The sequence below is a fragment of the Mustela nivalis genome, assembly GCF_964662115.1.
Source record: "Mustela nivalis genome assembly, chromosome: 2".
Classification (NCBI taxonomy): domain Eukaryota; kingdom Metazoa; phylum Chordata; class Mammalia; order Carnivora; family Mustelidae; genus Mustela; species Mustela nivalis.
This window is the reverse complement of record NC_139021.1, coordinates 172,924,921-172,947,839: the sequence shown is the minus strand read 5'-3', so window position 1 is coordinate 172,947,839 and position 22,919 is coordinate 172,924,921. Positions and strand designations below refer to the sequence as shown.

General features: G+C 47.7%; 1 protein-coding gene across 8 annotated transcripts in view; it reads left to right on the top strand.

The window, feature by feature from the left end:
- Positions 1-22,665, top strand: part of GFRA1 (GDNF family receptor alpha 1) — a 204,816-nt gene extending 182,151 nt beyond the window's left edge. For all 8 annotated transcript variants that reach the window (XM_082721497.1, XM_082721502.1, XM_082721504.1 and 5 more), the window contains 2 exons: positions 19,367-19,420; positions 20,557-22,665. In XM_082721497.1, the coding sequence (XP_082577623.1) occupies positions 19,367-19,420; positions 20,557-20,712 (210 nt within the window). In that variant the 3' untranslated portion in view covers positions 20,713-22,665. The remainder of the gene's footprint in view (positions 1-19,366; positions 19,421-20,556) is intronic.
- Positions 22,666-22,919: the final 254 nt, after the last annotated feature.

The window sequence follows — 22,919 nt, the reverse complement described above, 5'->3', positions numbered from 1 at the left end:
ATTGTACAAAGTGGTCACATGAAAAACAAAGGAAGATTAAAAATTCTACCAATTATTTCATCTTCTGTGCACTTGAGTGATCTGCTAGCTGGAAAAAGCTCAGGATATTTAAACCAAATGGACTGTACTCGTCGCTTATTTAAAGTAAATATCTTTGGGAGATGTAAGTAGGTGTTGGAAAAATCCCTACTTTGCCTCATTGTACACCACTTAATTCTGGAAGCTTAAAGTAAAGACCCTTTAGAGTGACATTTGTAGGTCTTGGATTCTGTGGTCAAACAGGGGGCTAGAGGCTGAGGAAGACAGCCCAGGGACCGTAGCCGAGGACGCTGGGCAAAAGGTTGCTGCCTCTGCCCCTTTCCGCTTTCCACTCTGTAGGGCTGTGATTGAGAAGAGAAAGTCTGGTAGCCTGGGGAACACACAGTCCGATCCAGGGCTGGCGGGTGGGTAGGGGAAAGCTGTGAGCAGTTGGTGAGCTCTAGTGCACGGTGAGAGCCACGACCAAAGTCCGTTTTTCTTAGGAGCCAAAGAAAGCTTCTCTGTGGAGAGACATGGAGGGCCAGAGCTTGTAGACCGATCTCAAGTAGGGTTCCTCCCCTCTCCCTAGTGGGACTTTTAAGGCCGCACTCTAGAAAGAAACCACCAATGTGGTTTTCTCAGACACAGGAGCTATGGGAGCATCTCCAGGGATAGTCTTTGTGAGAAGGCTAACTGCTGAAATCACCAGTGCCGAGGGCTGCTGTTCTCTTCCCCACCGATCATCCATCATCTGCTTTGATGGTCAGACCATGCTGGCCCTAAGGGCCCCACAACAGGGACACTACTGATCCTCTCTGGCTGTGGGGGCAAAGACTTTGAGGTGAATGTTTTTCCTGGAGCGGAGAACCTGCAGCACCCACTGGATTTTAACTCCTGGCCTCCTTGACTGGAACCAGTTCTTCTCTTCGCAGAGCATAGTCTGAAGCTTATAGAAATGGGCTGGGAGGGCACCTGGGTGGCTCGGTGAGTTGGGCCACTGCCTTCGGTTCGGTTCATGATCTCGGGGTTCTGGGATCGAGTCCCGCGTCGGGCTCTCTGCTCGGCGGGGAGCCTGCTTCCTCCTCTCTCTCTCTCTCTCTCTCTGCCTGCCTCTCTGCCTACTTGTGATCTCTCTGTGTCAAATAAATAATATGATCTTTAAAAAAAAAAAGAAAGAAATATATTCACCAAAATATACTAAAAAAAAAAAAAAAAAAGAAATGGGCTGGGAGCTTATGTGATGCAGGATGTTTACCCATTGGTAAGAGGAGCAGAGGGCAGGCAAGATTTGCCCAGCCATTTAACTCCTACATATTAGAATAATATTCAAATATTTAATTAGAATATTAAATATTAGAATATTGAAACTTATCTAGACCTGAAACAAGACTTTCCATCCCGGAAGAACAGCATAACCCTCCACCGCCTTAGGACCTCGTCACCTAAACAAAGTCTCTTTGTACCTGATAGGGTCAGACCAAACCAGAAATGATTTCAAAGCTCTTCCCAGGGCCAGACCCCAAAAGTTCTAGATGCGGCGGCAGGAAGGCAGTCATCCAAACCTGCTCAATACCCAGGACTCCTCTGGCTGTGACCAAGTGAAAATTTTAAGTGTCGAGTTTTAAAAGGAAAGCTGCCAATGGGTGTTCCGTAAATCATTTGTGCCAGCAGACTGACCCCATTATGTCAGCTAATCCTGGAAATACAGGAGGTAAATTTAAATCTTCGAGCATGAAGCACTTAATCAATATTCTAAATGTTTTTCTTGCAATTTATGCTAGCAGCGCAATGGGGTGCTTTGGCGTCCTGTTAATCTTCCACTGGAGAAGAGGCACTTGAGAGGCAGGCCAGGGTGGTGGGATCTTGCCCTGGGTGATTGGTGGGAGGGCGGGAAGCTGGGGGGGAGGGAGCGAGGTGCTTGCTTCCACACTAGGCCGCTGGCATGGAGACGCTCACCCCTGGACTCAGTCCTCCTACGCCAGCAGGCAGAGCCTCCCTGGGGCACCTCTTCGGTGCTTTCCTTTAACCTGTGGTTGACAGCCCAGGAGGGGCTTTGCTGGGAAGAGCATGAGCTTTGGGGGTCAGATGGACTAGAGTGAGAACCCTGGTTCTGTTCCTGTTGTTCTGTGATCTAGGGCACGTTTCCTACCTTCTCCGAATGTCTGCTCTACACTGTCATCTGCTTCCCAGATCGGTTGTGAAGGTTCAGACCTGGTTTCCCTTATGCAAAGGGCCCAGCATGACTGTCCAACCCTCTCCACGTGGTTAAGGGGTTACCACTCTTCGCGTGATTCATGAGCTGTGTGAGCGCTTTCTCTCTGGACCCTGGGACCCTAAAGGAAGGGCTCTTCCCAGGGACTGGGAGTCCATGGAGGAAAAAAGATGGGGCCGCTTTCTTAGATTTTAAGAACCGTGGGAACGGGGTGATACCCAGCTGATTCTAAGAATTGGTCATTGTCAAAAGTCCTAAGGACGGAGGGAAGTACAAGTGTACTTTGGAGGAAGGGAAACCAAAAGGCAGGGAGAAAGGACAAGGTGTTGAGGCTTATAACAGTTCCAAACTCCATATCCCCGCGCCCAGAAGGGTCTCCTAGGAGTGTTACCCTAACAACCAGCTTCTTGATGGTATGACTGGGGCCGTGACAATAGTCAGATCTTGGTCCGACCTTGGTCCCAGAGTGGGACTGTCTGCCAGGGGCTGTTGCCACATCTCTTTAACCAGCGCTGACCTTGGGAAGATGTGACACGGCTGTAAACAGGAAACAGTCGTAGCTGCAGAAAAGATAGTGTCTGAGAACCAGCTTCGCATCCCAGCCTCTGACCCCAGGACTTTGATTCCTTCCCACGTCTGCATTCTGCCAGTATTACTATTTGCTTCATATTTATCTTTACACTCAATTACTAGGGACGCCTGGGTGGCTCAGCCAATTAAGTGGTTGCCTTCGGCTCAGGTCATGATCCTAAGGTCTTGGGATGGAGTCCTGCGTTCGGCTCCTTATTCAGCGGGGAGCCTGCCTCTCCCTCTGCCCGGTGCTCTGCGGGCTTGTGCTCTCTCTCTCTCAATCTGATTAAAAAAAAAAAAAACAACTCAATTTTTAGATATACTTATTTATATGAACACCATAATTTTTAGACTCATCCAAAGCTGTTAAATCACATGTGACATATACGTGAGTCAGTGTGCTAGTTCTCTCTACATAATCCATATATAAATATTAAAATTAAAAATGTTAGTAATGTCCCTTACATAGTGTCACAGACAACAGTGGTCCCCAAAGCCGCCTCTGAGAAGCATTATAAACCATTGAATATGACAGAACCCGGAACTATTTGCTCTGATAGCGCACATCAGTGCTAGTTCTTATGGTTGGATGTTAATAAAGCAAATGTGTATATGCTCTTCCCGCGAGTCGATACTGTTCTAAGCACATTATGTGTATATAGAGTCACTCCCTTAATCCCCACAGTAACCTGATGAGGTCAGTACTGTTATTATTCCCATTTGTTCCGACAATAGGCCTGAGACCCAGAGGGGCTGGATCGGGGGAGGGGGGCGACCAAAGGAGCATCTTCCCTTCTCTGCGTTTTAAAGGACTACACTGTGTTACCTAAATCAGAGCACTTTAGCTTTCGGTTTCTAGGTAACATTATTCACTCAATAGAGATGAAAGTCAGTCTCTACGTTCTTGCGCAACATCTGGCAGATGGAGGAGCCAGACTGGTTCGTAAACCGGCATAAAGAAAGGAAACAACATCTATTCTGACAACAACCGGTGTCCCTGGAACTCAGGTCTGACGCCAGCTCTCAGAGACAGCACAGACGCCAGAGGTTAAGGGCACGGTCCCCAACAAGACGGCCCTGACTTCAGGTGCCAGCCACACTTCAGGGATTCCCCAGGCCACCAACCAGCTACAAATTCAGGGCTTCCCAAGACCCTTCACATTCAATCCGCTAGAATGACTCAGAAGTCAGGAAAGTACTCTGCTTAGGATTACGGTTTTATTATAAAGGAAACAGATCAGGACTAGCCAAATGGAGAGATACAGAGGCTGAGATCTGAGACAGTCTCCGGGAGAGAGCTTTTGTTCCCTCTCCCTGTGGGGTTGGTACATTGCCCCCTCCCAGGGCATTGATGCATTCACCCACCAGGGAGCGCCACTGAGCTGCAGTGACCAGCTTTAATTGGGGTTTCATTACACAGGCGTGATTGATTGAGCCATTGGGCCTGTGATTGAATGCAGTCTTCTACCCTTCTCTGCTGCCTGGAGGTCAAGCAGTTGGGGGGACCTCCCATGATTCAAAGCCCCAGCCCCTTGGCCAGTAGTTGGTCTCTCTGGTGACCAAACCCCGATCTCATTACCATAAACACAGGTAGGATCGGAAGGGCTCATGAATACCAAAGGCACTCCTATTGCTGAAGAACTTCCAAGTGTGTAAAGGTTTTCTCCCAGAAACCAGGAACAAAAGTTAGCCAAATTCTAATTTTAATTCTAGGACCAAAGAGTGAAACTTCTCATAAGAAAGCTGGAGTTGAACTTCTAGCGTGGGCTCATTTCCCCCACTTGCCCCACTTGGGCAAACTACTTAGCTTGGACTTCCTCATCCCTGAAGTGGGGATGGCCATGGCCGCCCAGGAGGGCTGGAGCTTCCTGGGCTGTTACAGGGATTCGGTGCGATCCTGTGTGTAAAGTGTGGCGCCCAGCTCAGAGGAGATACCGTGTAAGTCTTTATTCTTTGTAAGTTTTGTGATGCTTTTGGCCCTTGGATAGCACTGGTCCTTTTTGTCCCATCTCCAGTCATAGAGAAATGCCCTGTGGGGGCCGGGCTGTGTTGTGCATTGCCTGATGGGTCCCGTTTTCCAGTGGCTTTGCACGGGTAGCACAGGCTTGTTAAGGTCAAGGAAAGGTGAGATCTTGTCAGGGTGGTGGTTTGGGAATATAATTTAGAGTCAGATGCTTCTCTGTTCTTTCCAGGAGGTGGACTGTGTGCCTCTGCGCCGATCTTAGAAACTTCAGCAAGGACCGTGGGGTGATCTCTTGGTCAGGAACTGGACAGTTCCCCCAGATCAGACTTCTTCAGCCTTGGCCCTCTTGACATTTTGGTCTGGAAATTCTTTGTTTGGGGCTGCCCTGTGCACTGTAGGATGTTGAGCAACACGCCTGCCTCTGTCTTCTAAATACCAGTAGCACTTTTCCCCTATGGTGACAACCACACACGTCCCCAGACAGAGCCAGATGCCCCCTAGAGGGCAGAATCGTCCCTGAAGGTGGACCACTGCCCGGGAAATGAGGGCTGCCTCAAAGACCCCCTTTTCCTTTCTATAACAGGGGAAATTAAGTTGTTGGAGAGTGTTTTCAGGTTCCCTGCATGGTAAGGGGCGTGTGGAGATGGGAGAGCAAGCAGCCTCACTGGACCAAGTCTTCCCTGGGTCGCACAGGCAAAACAATGGGAAGGGGCAGCAGTAGTCACCAAATGCCCATGTTGGGATATTTAAGTTAATTTTCCCAAGGTGACACTGTTCTTGGAGTGGAACCTGTGGAGGCACTGACTGAGGCTCTCCGCTGGCTTCTCGTCATCCGAGGACCTGCTGGTCTTCCCAGCCCACAGGGCCCCGCACACCCTCAACCTTCTGACGAATGTGTTCTCACCACTCAGCACCCTGGACGAGCCACCCAGAGGGGACATTTCAAAGGAGACTTTTGCCAGCTGACCAGAGTGGGTGGAAATGTGTATTCCCGACCCCCTTCAGGATTCGCATGTGGACCCGGGACATGGGGGCATTCAGGGGGGCGGCGAGGGGAGTCGAGCAGGATTGTGCGGCCCATGCCAGACCAGTCACCGCTGGCCCGTGCCAGACCAGTCACCGCCGAGCTGCAGCTCGTGTGCGGAATCTAAATGACTCTGGCCACACAGATGCCATTTCCTGAGCCTTTTGTTTGAGAAAACGACCTTGGTGCTGCCTGTGATATGTGGTATCTGGTTTATGGTCTTTGTCAGGTCTCCATCATTTCTGGCTATTACAGAGTATTTTCTAGTCCCCACCAGCATGTCGGTCCCATTAAAAAAAAAAAAAAAAAAAGTCCAAATGTTGGCTAGAGCTACCTTTGCATAATGCTCAGAGCGAGTTGATTTCCCCCACTCCAGGAGAGATGAGCTGCAAGGGGTCTTCCCTGAGCAGAAGTGCTAAGCCTCAGGGGCCCCCCCACCCAGGCTGCTTCTGGGCTCCCCTGGAAGCCTCACAGCAGAGCTCTGGACTGGGCTGCTAAGTGGCCTAGAGGCCCTGCGTGATGGGCCCGACTATTCCCAGCGCAGAGAGGCCAACAGCGGCCTCCTGGGACTTAATCTTCGCAGCGCCAGGTGCCAGCCGATGAGCTCAGAGGGGAGCTGCCTCCCAGAATCCGCCCACGTTAGCCCTGGGAGGAAAGAGGCTGTTGTAAAAACAGTTCTTGGAATAACTGCTTGTAGAGCGTTTTCAAAGCCTTTCATCCAGGAGAGTGCTTGAATTCAGAGCTCAAAAATTGGGGATGACTCCATGAAGGCTGCCACGCAGCCTGCCGACATGCGCCTTCCGTAGTGCATTCGAACCCCATTAGGCTTGGAAGCTTGGAACGTGTAACTGGGACCAAAAAGACAGACGTTTCCTCTTGGGAGTCAGGCTCCGCGGTGGGTAGGTGCGCACACGGCCCATCCGCCGACAGCAGCGTCGGCACCCCCAACGGTGTGCTCAGCCCCCGCAACGAAGCACCCATGCTGGGGGCTTCAACCACACATATTTATTCCTCACGGCTCTGGGGGCCAGAAATCGGAGGAAGGTCTGGGGGTCTGGTTCCTCCTGAGGCCCCTCTCTGTGGCTTGCACATGGCCACCCTCTCACTGAGCCTTCCCGTGGCCTTTCCTTGTGCCTGTGCGTCCCCAGCGTCCCGCTGTATGTCCAAATCTCCTCTTCTGATAAGGACACCAGTCCGACTGGTCTGGGACCCGTCTCATTTTCACTGAATCGCCTCCCTAAAGGCCTGACTTCAAATCAAGTCCCATCCGGAAGACCTGGGGAACAGGGCTTTCGTATATGAGTTGGGGGGGGGACCCCATTCCGTCCATAACATATGTGGGAGGGGCAGGTCCTGCATAACTAAATATTTGACAGTTTAAAAATCTCATTTATGGGGTGAATTTAAAAATCACTGTTGCTACAAGCCTCCCTGCAATGCAGTACACAGGGTTCTGCTGTCTCTTGTGTAGACTTTGAACATGAGAGACTCCCTCTTGGCTGGTCCTCTGGTGGAAGGGACATGGGGAAAGACCCTCCCTGGGGCAGAAGGGCCGACCCACCCAGCCTGCCAGTGTCCCCTCTCCTAACTGCTGTCACCGACGAGCTTCTGCAAACTTAATTCAAGGAACGATTTTCTGTGATTGGCATGTTTGCATTGTAGCAAACTTTGGTTGAACATATTGTTAGAATACACAGTACTGTAATTTAAGATTATTTTATCAGCAGTAAAGGGTTTTATAATTCATTTAAAAAGTTGTAATGGGCTTGAGCATCTTCAGTATAGTTTAATAATATAGCGTTTTATAGCCGGCTATAAACTTTCAGATTACGGTTTTAGCAATTGTGCAATTCTATTTTATAGTTTAATAATTGTTCAAATGAAGGAGAGTATAAGGTTTCTAAAAACCAATTTAATGACTTAGAAAAATAGCCTTTATCAAAATCTAACGTATATCTTTAATGAACCCAGATGTCACCTTTTTGATGAAGGTAGATCATCGCATCTATTTTTCTCAACCACAAAGCCCTCCAAATTAAGCACACAGAGCGCTGTATCTGAGTTATGTTTTTTCTCCTTCTTTTAAAAAAATCTTTTTTCCCTAATCTCCTACAGCCAGAATAAGTCTATTTGCCAAGCGCAAGGTGGACACCAGCAAGGCCTGAAGGGCTTTAGCAGGAACAGGGAGTAAATTGGTTCTCTCTTGAGAAGGTTCTTTGTTTTACCAAAGACCCCTGATCACAGTGCTTCAACCCCGGCTCCTGACTTAAATAAAACCCCGTATTAATAATGCCTCCAGATAGCCCAGACCTCACCATTCTGTGAGTGTGTGGCAAAATGGGAAGCCCTACATTATACCATAATTGTGTACTGTTGTTAAGAGTAATAAAAGTATTAGCATATAGCATATAGGCACTATCTCATGTTGTCATTGGAATTATAGTTCGTGCTGTTAAATTTCTGGGATTTTCCAGGGTTATGTTGTCAGACAACTGAAACCGTTAAAAGAGGAGGCTCCAGACCAGGTACACAGATAGTCACCATGGAGCACACCCTGGGACCACAGTCCCAGGACCCTTGGGTGCAGTGATCCTTGGGTGGACCAGCTGTGGGTCAGGGCCCCATCGCAGAGAAATGGCACAGGATGGAAGGAAGAGCCCACGTGGCTGGAGTCCTTCCTGGTGGGGGTGCGGTGCAAGGACTTGGGGCTCACAGCGCATTTCCGCTCTGTTAGCAGCAGTGGCTGTGACGTAATGGTGGAGAGGCTGACTCTGAACCGCCCCCTGGGCTGGGAGTGGGAAGGAAGCTCCTGCAGTGGTAAACTCTCTCTTGCATCACCCTGAAATGACAGAGGCTCCTTTTCCCTGCTTCCCACTCAGTTCCCCCTTCTTGGTCAGCTCCAGAGATCTTCTGGCTGAAATGTGGTGCTGCTTGGCAACAACTGACGGCTGTCTGTCCCAAGGGTGTCTGGGTAGCCCTTGCCAGGTCACCGTCACATCAGCAACGCTGCCCACAGGTGGCAGGCGTTCTTGCTGTCCTAGGTGTCACCTGCCGTCTGTACCCATTCTGTGCCCCAGCACGTGGCCTCCCCGACGTTATAACAAGGGGGGGAGGCAGCACTTACTGATTCTGAAGTCCGTGCAGCACGCAGGCAACACCATCTCTCAGTTTATACCCAAACCAAGCTGGCTTTGCGATAATATAACCCAAACATGGAGTGTGCTGATGCCCGATGATCGACCATGCGCACAGTAGGCCTACAGCAGCGTGCTGAGTGCTTTTGTTTTTAAGAAAAAGAGGGTGGGCTTAAGAATAGGAAATCCTGAAGGATCAGGCTTCTTGCTACGACAGAATCAAACCTTCCTGTGGACTTCAGGGGCGAGTAACTTCGCCTCCTTAACCCTTGGATTCATCCCCTGTGATATGGGAACAATGAGCACTACTGCCTCGGAGGATGGTCATCATTAAACGAATTAAAATTCTCCAGCGTAGTTACTGAGCCTCCAGTTCAGCCGAGCAACTGCTTTTATCATGATTTTATCTTCCTGGTGGGTCTGTGCTCGAGCATGAGACAGAAGCAGCTTGTACTAAGGGGGCATTTGGTGACCTTTACCCCCAAATTCCTGGGGAACATGAACTTGGGCATCATACAGGGCGTGTGTCCTGCAGAAGGGAGCCAGCCTCAGACTGAAGCTGTTTGTTATGATTACTTACTTACCATGTCTTCCCCCAAACATCTTTTCTTTACCACTTTTGTCAAAAATTAAAAAAAAAAAATGGGAATAATAACGTTAGGATGGGGATGGGAAGAACGGTGCTCAGTGCATTCTAGGAAGAGCCATTAGGCCATCCGCACCTGTGGTTTAGGGGGCAGTGAGCTGACCCATCAGAGGGACAGTAATTCAGCAGTTGGACAATTGCTTAACCCAATTGCTGGGTAATAAACATACTTAATAAAAAGGGCTAGGACGTCTGCACCATCTTGGCCATAAATACGCTCTCTGGTTCTGGGTAACCTATGAGAATACCTCTCAGCACACTTAGGTCACATACCATAAATAAATCCAATTTCTTGTATCCCCTACTGACCTTTTATCCTCAGGACTTCTAACCAGCTCTGCCTCCCTGAATAACAGCCCCTGCCTTGTGTTTGAGCCGTGGAGCTCGTGCACGGAAGGAAAATGGCCCTGTTCTCTGGTGAGGTTCAACCAAAGGCTCCCCTCCACTGGACCCTTCCTGTTTGAAGCCCTAGAGGAGTCAGGCCATGGACAGAGCTGTCTGGAAGGGAAGCTGCGGATGGTGGGCATGGAGTGGACATCGCAAGAGTTTTCCCCAGAGTGGTCATTGTTGTCTATTTCCTAGGCAGCCGGCGTGACCCCGGCTTCTTACTGCCTCCAAGAAGGTGGGCACCTTCTTGGCTGTCTGCAGGATAACCAGAACTACTTCCAGGGGTTGGTCTGGGGGTGATGGGAGATCGTGCGCGCCATGTCCGGCACAGAGTCCGCTGGCATGGGTTTGGGCGTTGAGGGGACTGAGGTCAAACAGATGCATCTCAGTGCGGCCACTCGAGCTGCAGAGACCCGGCAAAGGGCCCGCCTCTCTGAGCCCATGTTTCCCGATCGGTGCTAGGGGAGAGCTCTGCTCAGGAAGTCCTGGAGCGGTGGGGAGTGTTCAGGGAGGCGCCCATGGGGTCAGTTATAGGAGGGGACTGTCGTGAACGGGAGCTGGTCACAGTTCTTGCGGTGAGTCTGCTCAGTGTCCCTCAGTTATCTGTGTTTTCTCCGTCTACTAAAAGCATGCTTTTCTTTAAAGTTTTTTAAGGTTGGCTTTTCACCTGGTTTTTCACAGCACACAGGGTGCTCCCTTTTCTGAAGAGGAGGTGAACAAAAGCCCAGGGTCGAGTACGTCGGCAGACCACAGCATTTTATATGAACCCTTAGTTACCACCATAAGTCACGGAACCATTACGGGGCCGCACTCAGCTGCACGTAAATGCACGGGAGAATGAGAGACTTAATAAATATTATCTGATGGCGGTGAGGATGCGTGTCTGACGAGACAGGCTTCATGCACTTCTCATCAGAAACCACAATGAATCTTTTCTGTTGCTCTCGCGCATTTGCATTTCCGACTGCACATTTGAGAAAACGAATGTTTCATTTTGGGTCCATCCCCTGAGCCGCCTTTCGACCCTACTCACTGAAGGTTTGCTCTGCAAAACACCCCCTGGGCCCCACGCCCAAATGTCTTTCACACACTGTTTGGTATAATCTCACTGTTAATAGGGCATCATTTTCTAAAACACAGGTCATAATTGGTTCTTGTCTGGATACATTACAAATCAAACAAGTTAACCATGAAGGAAAACACAGTTCTCTGGTGTAGTTTGCAGCCTGTGTTTGCTCCAGCTTAGGGAAAAGGGACACAGCTGCAGGACGGTCCCGGGAAGTCTGGCAGGGAGAGAGGCCAGCCCGAGTGCCGTGTTAGGGCTTCCTGCTGGAGACAGTGTCGGCACCATCGTGCCATTAGTGTTGAATTACAAGTGCGGAGCTGTAGGCATCCTTTTTATGGCGTGCTGGAGACTGATGACCAAGCCCGGGGGACTGCTTAGCTAATGGAGGACTGTTGATATATCTTACTGGACTGTATCTCTTTCAGTGCATTCATTTTTAAATCCGAGGACTCACAGAAGATCGTGAGCCCGTTCTAGTCAATATTGTGTTCACCAGCCAAATTAGCTTGAGCTTTTGCATTTCTCCAGTCCCTGCCCTGGCCCAAGAATACCAGCCTAGAGAACACAGAGAGGCCAGGCAAGCCTCCACATCACCCTGAGGTCTGAAGGGACTTTCCCCTTTACCTTTGATTCTCAGAACAACTCTGGGAGGTAAGAAGGAGGGCGGGGCTTATTATCATTAAAACTGACGGTTGAAGAGCCAAGAACAGGACTTTCCTAGCCTGTGTTCCATTTATCATCTTTTATCAATCAAGCTGGTACCAGGAATAAGTTCTAAACCATAGTAGAAGCTTTCATAATGGACCCTCATGTAACCAACTTATCACAGAAGACAGCCTCTCCGTTCTCTTGTAAATATCTAATGCCCAAGGCCGACTGCATGCCCCAAGCTTGTGCCTCTGTTCTCCTGTTCACCTCTGCCCTTGGTCTCTCCAGTTGAGAGACAGGGTTAAAAGGGTCAGGCACGTTTGTTCTCAAACCTTTTTTATGCTCTTATGGTTGGTGTTTTGCTTGCAAATTTAAATCAGTATTATATGAAGGATTGAAATAAAAGCACAAAAGAAAGCATAGTTGTTTCAATGAAAACTAAGTTGAACACATTGAGAAAGCCAAATTCCTTTAGAAAATGTCTTCGGATCAGGTGTGGGTGGGGCAAAATCATAAAAGACTGAGAAAAATTATAAAATGGTAAAAAAAAATCTGCTCTGCGATTCCTCTGTAGGTATCAAACAAAGTGTCTCCTGTTTTAAAGAAAGTAAACCTGGAAATTATAGACCATGAACTAATTATAGAGGTAGATTCTGCAGAACATAAGCCAGGGAACTCCAATCAGGAAACTCTTCCTTTAAAAAACTTTTTTTTAAAGATTTATATGTCAAATTATTTGAGAGAGAGAGTGCTTATGAGCAGGAAGGACAAAGGAGAGAGGGAGAGAGACTCTCAAGCAGACTCCTTGCTGAGTGTGGAGCCCGACACAGGGCTCAGTGTCAGGACCCTGAGATCATAACCTGAGCCGACGTCAGACACCGAACCGACTGACCCACACAGGTGCCTGAAAACACTTTTTTAAAGAAGGTGGCCTTGGTCCTGTCTCCCCAAATCAATAAATGCCTGATGTTCAGATTTGACATAAGAATATTTGATTTGACACATACAATGAACTATTATTATTCAGCCTTAATAAACAAGGAATCCTGCCGTATGCAACAATAGGGGTAAATCTGAAGGATGTTATACTTAGTGAAATAAGCAGCCACAGAAGGACAAATACTGCATGATTCTACGTACATCAGATATCTAATATCCTCCAACTCATAGAAGCTAAGAATGGGATTGTGGTTGCCAGAGGCTGGGGGAGGGGAAACAGGAAGTGGTTGTTCAGCGGGTGTAGAGTTTCAGTGATGCAAGATGGGTAGCATTGGGCCTATAGTCAGCAAGACTGTATTGTGTACTTCAAATTTCGTTACGAGTAGATCTCACATTCAGTGTTATTTCACGCTTTAATTTAAAAAAAAAAAGCAACTTTGAAATAAAAATTTGAGACAAATGTGTCATTTTTGAGTACTTTAATGATTTTGCCCTTTAACTTCATTTCTCAAGTGACAGATACTCTGCGGGTGCCGTCCCCAGACCAGTCAGGTGAGAGGGTTTCTGCTCTAGGCTTGGCCCTAAGCTCAAGTGCACAGTTAAACTTGGGATACTCCGTGGGTGCCGGGAATCCAAGACCTCCGTGGGTGTGACTCAAGAACAGGAATCCACCTCTCTTTTAAGGCTACGACACCTCCCCGCCCCCCGCAATCTGGCCTCAGTTCAGTTCACTTCACTGACTTTGGAGGCCTTGTCTAAACAGCTCAACCAGGATCGGAGCCTGCACTTTTTCTGGGGAAGGCCTGACTCCAGGCCTCCAAGCCTTTCCCTGCCCCCGTCTTACAACCAGGCTCAACCTGCCCAGAGCATACCAGACTAAGGAAACTTGGCACCCAGGGGGCCTTCCCAAACCCATGCTGAGGGAAATATCTTTATAAGGCCTTCTTAGAGCTTCGTGTAATGGAAGTCTTCTGGCTGAAGTTCAGTTCCGACATGGTGTCTTGCCGAGAGAGTAGAAAAGCAGCCCCTTTCCCGGAAGGACACTCGCCCCATCTCACGCTTCCTGTCCCCATAGCCCCTCGGCCTCTCCCCAATCTATGCCAGCGTCCGGGGGGCTGGCAGAGAGCAGCCTGGTAGAAATGGACCCCTTCCCTGCTGAGCACGGGTGCGAGAAGACAAACATTCAAGCCCAGGGGCTCAGAACAAGGCTTATTTATGTGTCCACTTGTCTTACGCAGCTGACTTTACTGCACATTATTCAGACCAGTGGTTGCAAGTGGTTGTTAACAAGTTTGTAGGAAAAGCAGATCCGTAGGAAGGTGAGTTTCAAAACAGACCGTGGCAGGGACTTTAGAAAGGCCGGCCAGCGGCTTGTGACCAGACCAGTGGTAAAATCTCCCAGGGTCGCCCACATCCAGCAGGCAAAATCCAAAAAGCTGAAAAGAGCGTAACACAACAGAGCCCTGGACAGACCACAGCTCGGATTCATGAGGCAGTTGTTTTGTCTTTTTTTGTGTAGAAATTAATTTGGACGAATATGCTTCAAGGTCACAATAGAATTGCTGTGCGGTGAGTACTGCCCACGAAAGTCTGTAGTCAGGGGAGTCTGCCTTTCTCAAATGCAATGTAAAAGTGCAGGTTCCTCTGCTCAGAGAACCTTCCTTCCTGTGTCTGGTCCTGCCCGAAAATGTAAGATGTGTAGATTGAAGCTGGGGAAGGGCTGTTTCAGGAAGAACTCCTGCAGCAGTTTCCCCTCACAAAGGTCCAATTTGTGCTGCTTCGAAGAGACCCGTACGCTCATAAACTAGGTATTGACAAGCGTGATAGATGCAGCTCGGTACTTAGTGAGTGCTGGAGAGCGAAGTTGATTGCATTTTACAGTCTGTGTATTTCTCTGTTTATTGCTTGTATTCTGTCATTAAGCAAACAGGTTCCTAATATAGCAAATCTCTCTAATCAGTAAAGCAAGGGAGAAAAGATCCAGAAGCATCATTAATTATGACCATTTGGCTGCAGCCTGGACAGTCTGTTGCTATTGGATTGGGTAACTTCCTCTGGTTTTATTTTCTGGAGATAGAGCAGAAACGGGCTGCCCTTATGCATGGAGCAGAGTGGAGAAATGGTCCTTGCCCTGCTCGCTGATCGCTGCCTGAAAGCCCAAGATGAAGCCCCGACTTCTCTGCAGAAACGGAGTCCTGGGGCAGCAAAAGCCAGGATCCTGCTGTGGGCAGAGCTCCTGTGTCTGTGTGCTGGCCTGGGGCAGGGGGAGGGCACTGGATGGAGGCCTCCCGGCGAGGGGTGTATCTGTGTCTTCTGAACAGGAAGCCTCCTGGAACCAGGGCTGACTTTCCAAATGCTAATCACTGGGCTAAAAAGCAGGAGCCTCATCAGTCTGACTCCAGGTAACAGAGGTTAACAGCATCTAATGCATTTATTAACCCTCTGGTGCCAGGGACTGGCAAGGTCTGGCCCTACAATTATAATGCGGTGGAAATTCTATTACCCGACGTACCTGGACTAGCAGATCACCTCCAGGGACAGTTTTACAACACTGTTGGAGGGACAGGTCTTAGGAGGGGCCTGAATACAAGTTCTCCAGTTTTCCAAAATGACAGCAAGTCTGCTCGGCTGGAAACGGGCTCACCAGTCCCTTTCATCTCCTCATCCTCGAGTTGAAAGCCTTGTGGTCCCGTGGTTTGCTGGTGACGTTTCCCCTCTGTTCAGAGTCAGGTGGTTTCCCCAGTAACCACAGGACTATGAATTAGCCGCTAGGAAACCCTCTTTCCTCAAAGAGATTAAAGGATTCATTTTTCAACACGTCATTCCAGTGGTTAAAATGGACTTTTGGAGAACGAAATGCACTGTCTTTGTTATCTTCTTTATCCTTCTCTCTCTCTCATTCTCTCCTTTTTGTTTTTTTGTTTGTTTGTTTGTTTGTTTTAGGAGAGGTCCTATTTTAAAGCCACACTGTAAGGTTTGGTGTCTAGATAGGTCCGGGCTGGCCATGCTCTGTGCTGGGTCCCTGTGACCCCCGTTAATGAGCCAGACTGCTGGGCCCACGGACAGGACCTTGAGCTGGCTCCCCCATTGCTCCACGCTTTGTCTTCTGGGGCGAGAGCTCAGCAGGGAGAAGCACACTTCTAGTCTCTTACAAGGTCTCAGAAGTTTTTTTAACTTTTTTTTTTTTTTTTAACTTTCCTGGGACCATCCCCATTTTTAATCACCTGTGAGATGATGTTTCAAGCGTGTAAGTGCACTTCGCAGTAGTCAAAGGCGGAGCCCCCTTGTAATTCTGTTTGCATCTATCCTACCTGATTAGCAAGACAGCGATAGCTTGATGATGTGGCCGAAAATGCTCGGGATAAAAGCCCTTCAGGTGTGGAAATAACAGGTTGCTCAGGCTTCTAAGATGAGCTCTAAGAGCCAGATTTCCTTAGTGGACTCTGAATCTGCATAGGATGTTTCTGACCCTCAGCGTTACCGGAGGGGTTCCGACTGCATACAGGACTCACAAGCATGCAACCTAAACTCCCAGGCTCTGCCCCTCCATGTGCAGCTGACAAACCTGTAGAGGCCCTAGACGCCCAGTGTGGCCGCGCGCCTCCTGTACGCAGTGCTAGCCAGTCTCAGCAGCAGACCCACGGTCCTCGTCTCCTCATACGCACTGCAGGTTTGCTGGGGGGGGGAAATCTCCTGTCTGTCCAGTCTTGTGATTCTGTTACCCAGAAGCCAGCTGCTATTCCCATAACTGGTAACATTTGCCCGTCACCTTCTCATCAGACTGCCAGACCTCACCGTGGTCCTTGCAGAGTTCAGGTAGAATTCCAGGGCTTTCCACTCTGCCTCCATGTACTGGGAGTTTCTACCCACGCCTTGCATTGGAACGCTGCGTTAACACACTGTGTAAGCAGGGCATTTAAAGGCCAGTGTGCATGCAAAGCTGAGCCTCTAGAGTGCTAAGGGCTTTGGTGGTTTGGGAAGGTGCTTAACAGGAGAGGAAGCATTTTCTCAGAGCCTCTGTAGGGCCCTGGCGCACATTATTACCTTTGCTCTCTGCAGGTTATCCAGTTATGCCAACAAGAATGGTCCTCCCGGTAAGACGAGCTTAGAGATGCTGCCTCTAGTTTTAGTGAAGCCAATGGGGCTACAGTGAGACAAGACCTGGGGTTGACCATTTCCTGTAGTTAGATACCAAGATGCCTGCCTTGCGGGGTAAAGAGCTCAGAGACATCCCAGACCTGGAGCTGGTTTAAATGTATTTTCCTGGGTTATGGAGCTCTTTCCGGGTGGAAGGCGAGAGCCTGCATGCCTGTAAAGCACTAAACAGTGTGAACCCTCGGTGACCAGTGAGGGTCAGAAATCTACCTCTGCAGATCTAGAGTGCACTTCAGACAATCTGTCAAGACAGGAGACTTCTTATCCATTGGTAGATGGATAATTGGTAGATTTATAATTTATAATTATTTAATATTGATGGGTATTGAACAAGTATTCAGCACATTCCTAAAGTGACTGAGTATAGCTGGTGAATATTCTCAGATTGTGTACTTAGTGAGTAAAAACCTACATACTGGTGCTATCATACAGAACAAAGTAGGAAAGAGGCCTCCCCGACCCTTAGAACTCAGAGGCCTGTGGTTTACAACACGGAGGCATAGTTTAGCTGTGATCACAAGCACAGAAACAACTTGAAGGTATAATGTTTCTCAGACTAGAAGTCTGGCTGCTTTCTCTGCACATTTTAGTGAGCTTCTTCATTACGCAAAGGCCCACAGCAAGGGTTTGTGTCTTTTTTGTAGATTATGGCCTAGCAAAGGAAAAAGAGAATGGGATGTTTTAAGGCCATTTTGGTATCTGGGCACAATTCCAATCTTGAACAGAAATAAAACATGTAAAGTTCTGTACATTATTCTCTGCAGGTAACAATGCAAGGGACCAGATTTGCTAGTACTATAGATTAAAAGGAGGCTTTTGGGAAAAGACTCCTCTTCCCATTCCTCCTTTGATCCTCTTACATATAACATTTTGTGACCTTTGAACAGCCTGAGGATGCTTCACATTGTCTTACTCTCGATGCCTTTTTAAAGGTTTCTATTTCATATTCACAGTTGGCATATGCAAATATAGGTAAAGATTATGATGCCTCCCAAGTAGCGTTATGGTCAATAAATTACTCCTTGGGTGAACATGCCATCCGCAGCCTAGCGTGTCTCCAATGAGTTCCAGAAGTCTTCCTGCGACCGGCAGCCGTTCACATGGAGCCAGGTGCCCAGACACTCCTTAGGGTGTGATGCTTGACCAGCATCATCCTGTTGGCACCAAAGACATCTGTCTTTGGTGCCAACAGACTCCTGTTTTGGGAGAAAGGGTGGGGCGGGGGGCTCTTCATGTAGATTTGGGGGCAGGTAGAGCATGAAGAACCAAGCGTGCCAAGATTGCCTGGGAGAAATACTGTAATGGAGGAAAGAGCACATTTTCCTTTCAAGAGTTTTAGAGACCTGGTCTATATCCTGACTCTACCAGTAAATTGCACAGTAAATATGTGACCTTGGAGAGGTCACTCAACTTCACTGCACTCTGTTTTCCTTTACAAAACAAAAGGACGATATTGGGTCAGCAGTTCTTACTATAATTGTCTGAGTGATGGAAACTCTTCTTTAACTCTGGTAGAAGCTCAGTGGGGACTAGTTCTGGTGTGAGGAGTTGGGGAGCTCACAGCCTTCACAGCTTAGCCCCCTGCCACAGCCCTGGAAGCAATTTTATCATTACCGGGTCGGGACCCATAATACCCTGCACAGCTCCTCCAGGGGGATCCGTCTGTTAGAGTCCCTGCCCTGTGTCCAAACTCTCAAGCCATGAGTGGTTTACTCAACTAGAGGTCAGCCCCATGAGCCCAGTGACTACATCCTTTGGCTCCGACCACCTGATGCCCAGCAATGCCCAACAAGCTCCATGCTTGTTGACGGACGCAAAAATAAAACAAATGATCAAACGAGCTTCGGGAAGACCTATCTCTATATGACTAACAAACACCGATTTTTATTGTGACATTTTTACCTCAAAGGCACATCCCCAGAATGAACATTCATAGGTATAAATGAGTTCTGAATGTGAATGACTTCAAAGCTTTGTCTTGGGGTGCCTGGTTGGCTCTATCAGTTAAGCGTCTGACTCTTGATTTTAGCTCAGGTCATGATTTCAAGGTCATGAGATCAAGTGCCATGTTGGGTTCTGTGCTGGGCATGGATCTCACTTAAAATCCTCTTTCTCCCTCTGCCTCTGTCCCTAGCCCATGCTCTCAAGCCTCTCCCCTCCCCTCTCTAAAAAAACAAAAGCAAAAACAAAACTTTGTTTTTAGTAACCTAGTCTTGTGTGGCCCCTGCTAGCCACCAGCCACAGAGAGCTACTGAGCCTTTGAAGTGGGGCAGGTCTGAAATAAGATGTGCAGTGTCAAACACACCAGATTTTGAAGACTTAGTATGAAAAAAAAAAAAGTAAAGTATTTAATAACTTTTTATATTGAATACATGTTGAAAAGATAATATATTGGGTTAAATAAAATATGTCATCACAATTATCTTTACCTTTAGCTCTTATGTGGTTACTAGAAAATTTGAGATTATATATGGGCTCATAATTGTGGCTCACATATTTCTACCAGTGGCCCTGTCCTAGACAACTGATTAGTGGATCATCGGTAACCATTATTCCTTATGAAATGTGAGTGACTTTATGTGTGTATGTGTTTATCTTTCCCAGGCCCAGAAGCTGAAATCCAATATGTCGGGCAGTACACACCTCTGTCTTTCTGATGTAAGTTATGTTTCTCTCTGGGTCTCCCTGCATTTCTAGACATAGAACAATGGGTCCGTGGTGAAGATGGAAAGGTTCAAGGACGATGAGGTTTCAGGTCTAGGAAAAAGATCTAAAGCACCCTCCATGTCCCTCTGCCCTTTGAGCCAAGTGAGGTCTTTGGATCCCAGGGCACAAAGTTCCAACTACATATGGGACCCAGGATCCTCATCCCAAGCTAGAGTCAGCACAAATACCATTGTTTCAATGCCAGAGACTGTGTGACCACAGTCTTGTAGAATCGGCCCTCACAGAGAAGACACTCAGAAACTCTCACTGCTTACCAGAGGTTTTCTGTCTACAGCTCCTTTGACCTCTGCAGCAACCCAGAGGTAGCTAGGGCAGACCACATTCCTCTTCCCATTGTACAGAGGAGATGAATGATGCTGTCAGGTGCCAGTCGTTGTGGTGGGATGCGGCATTATGGGACTGAGTAGATGCTGTGGTGGGGACGGAGGCATCCATCTTAGGGAAGGAGAGCTGTGCCAACTGGGAGTCCGAAAGCCAGGGTTCTGGTGTGGGATGTCCCAGTGATGTGAGGGGCAGGCGCCTTCATCTAGAAAATCTGGGGTTGAAAGGGCAAATGGAGAGAAAAGTTGTAGACAGCCCTGCCTATCTCAGTGTGATTTGTGGCCCATCTCCATGTGAACTGACACTTGCCTGTACCAGTTTTCTGAGATGATTTTTCCTACCCTTCCTCCGGGACGGGGAGGGACAGCAAGCTTCCTCCTCAGTCAGTACCAGGAGAAGCATTCGACGTTCCCCTAGCTACGGGGAGATCCAGAAGGTAGGAGTGAAGGAAGACGCAAAGCTGTCCCACAAATGGCTTTCAGTAAAAGCCACAGTGGAGGAGCAAGTAGCAAGCATTGGCCAGTTTATCGTAAACTCTGTAAGTCTGTATATCCAGTTCTCAACCAGATTCATGATTCTTTTCTGTCAGGGAATTGAAGTTTCCATGGTCTTATCTTAGGTCAGCTTGGGTGAGTGCTACAGCTAGTTGGGAGTTGGAGGTGGGAGAGAGAAAGAGTGTGGCTAAAATATACTGGGATGGGGGGAATACATGCAGTGGGTGACAATGAAAATATTCTCTCTTACAGCGTGATTACGAAAAGAATGGTCTCGCTGGTCCTTCCAGCCACATAACCACAAAATCAATGGCTGCTCCTCCACGCTGCAATCTGAGCCCACTGCTGGTTCTGGTGGTCACCACCCTGTCCACCTTATTATCTTTGTCTTTGGCAGAAACATCGTAGCTGCATTTGAACAACAATATGGACATGTAAAAAGACAAAAACCAAGCTGTTTCCTGTCCTCTTGTGTATCTGAAATTCCAGTTTTAGGAGCCCAGTTGAGATACTGAGAAAACAGTTTCATCCAACTGGAACTTTATCTTTTGTTTCTTCTTCTTTTTTTTTTTCTTTTTTTGTTTTTGTTGTTTTTTTGTTTTTTGTTTTTAAGAAATCTTCTTGTGATCCTTAGGGCTTCTGCGGGCTACCCAATACAGTGCTACATTCCATACTGAAAAGGCTTTGGGGCCTGCTGTGTTGTCGAGGGGCAGTGCGTGAATTTGGCTATAAAACCAATGGGGCCCATGTTCGACGTGATGATGATGATGATGGGGATGATTTTAACAATTTAATTCTGACCTTTCCTAGCAAGAGAAGGACTTAGTATTTCTAAAAAATCTTCCATATCTCCTATAATGGCTTTGGTTTCTGATGACATCACTTTAGCCTACCATGGGTGGATGCAAGCTTACTTTGTCACAAAGCAAAGATTCTTATCCAGAGGATCTTGATGGACTTCGTGCAAACAAGCTTGCGCCAGTGTTCCCCTTTCTATATGTACTGGCATTTTCCACACTGTTTGTGTACTGTGAAGAGTTTTACGCTCTCCTACCAAACAAAAGACACCTGTCTCATCCAGATGTAGTGTCTGTCTTCTAGTCAGAATAGAGTGTGAGTGAAACTTAACAGTACCTTGATCACTGAAAGACCTAAGCCTTACCTGAGGGAGAAGCCCTTTCACTAACAAGAGTCAAATATAGCTGACATGTCATTCTAATACTCTACATGTATGAGGTTATATGTAGAAAAAAATTTTACTACTAAATGATTTCAACTATTGGCTTTCTATATTTTGAAAGTAATGATATTGTCTTCATTTTTTTACTGATGATTTAATACAAAATACATGGAGCTCGTTTTCCTCTCCTAAATAGTGTTAGCTCCAATATTAACTTCACGAAGACAGCTTTTCAGAAGCAGACCCTGAGGAGCCTCGTGCTTTAGCAGAAAGCTCTGCATCACGTAACTGTGGACAGGCAGGAGGAAACAGAGCAGCCAAGTGTTGTCTTTTGTCATTTCTTGAAACACAAGCTTGCATACCTGTGAGGAAACTGGCGGCCCCTTGTAGATGCGCTGCAGCGGCTGACGGCATGCGTGCCGGTTGACATAATCCAGGACCTCAGCTTCCATGTTACTTGACACAGGCCGGTTTGACTGGGCTGGGGGACAGGAACGTGCCACCCTCTCTTCTGAAGCTGATCCATGCCGGGGTACGCAGTTGTTTTCCTAAGGGTTGTACTCAGCGGTGATGACCTGCCCACTGTTTAGAGGGATTTAGTCCGGAGGTCATCAGGAATCAACTCGCGTCTTGTTATGCGTCCTCCATGACAGACGGGGACTGACCGTGTAGAAAGAAAGGCTTGTGGATCAAGAAGACCAACAATAGGTGTGTAGAGATGAGTTGGTGGCCGGCAAAAGATACGCGGACCAGAACAGAACTCTGGAAACAAGGCGTGTGGCTTGTTCTCCGCACATCACTTCCATCATTCTCCATTCTTAAACGAGTAGACCTTGAAGTGCACTTTTGAAGGCTGGTTGATGGGGTCATTCAGAATCTACAGCTATCGAGCGCTAGGAGCCATGCTTCTCCAACACTGAATAGATAAGAGGAGTATCCACCCAACTGGAGTGCTGGGAGCATTATTTCTCCCCACATCAGTAGAGGGGCTGGAGGAGGAACCCAAGGTGCACAGTTCATACTGATCCCCTTTGCCCGCTGATGTTTGCCTTGTAAGAATTAATCAAATCACTGGGGTGGGAAATCTATTCAATCCAAGATAAAGGCATAGTCTTTTAGCTCTGTTGGTGTTTGAAGTACATTTATATCCAAATGTTAATAAACATAATGTATAATACTAAGTTCCGTGTTTTTTCAGTTCACAATGTTTCCAAGGAAAATTCATCAAACAGATTTGATTAGTGAAAGGTTTCATGAAGACTCTTTCTTTGAATAAACAACGTTAAATGTGTCGGAACATTTGGAATTCCGGTCCTCTATGAAAGCCTATCTCTTACAGAGCATATTTTGTTTTAATTAAGGTATCTCTGTGTATCTACACTAGACTAATTGCATATGGGTCTGATTCTATGTGATCTACTGTAGAAAGCTATTG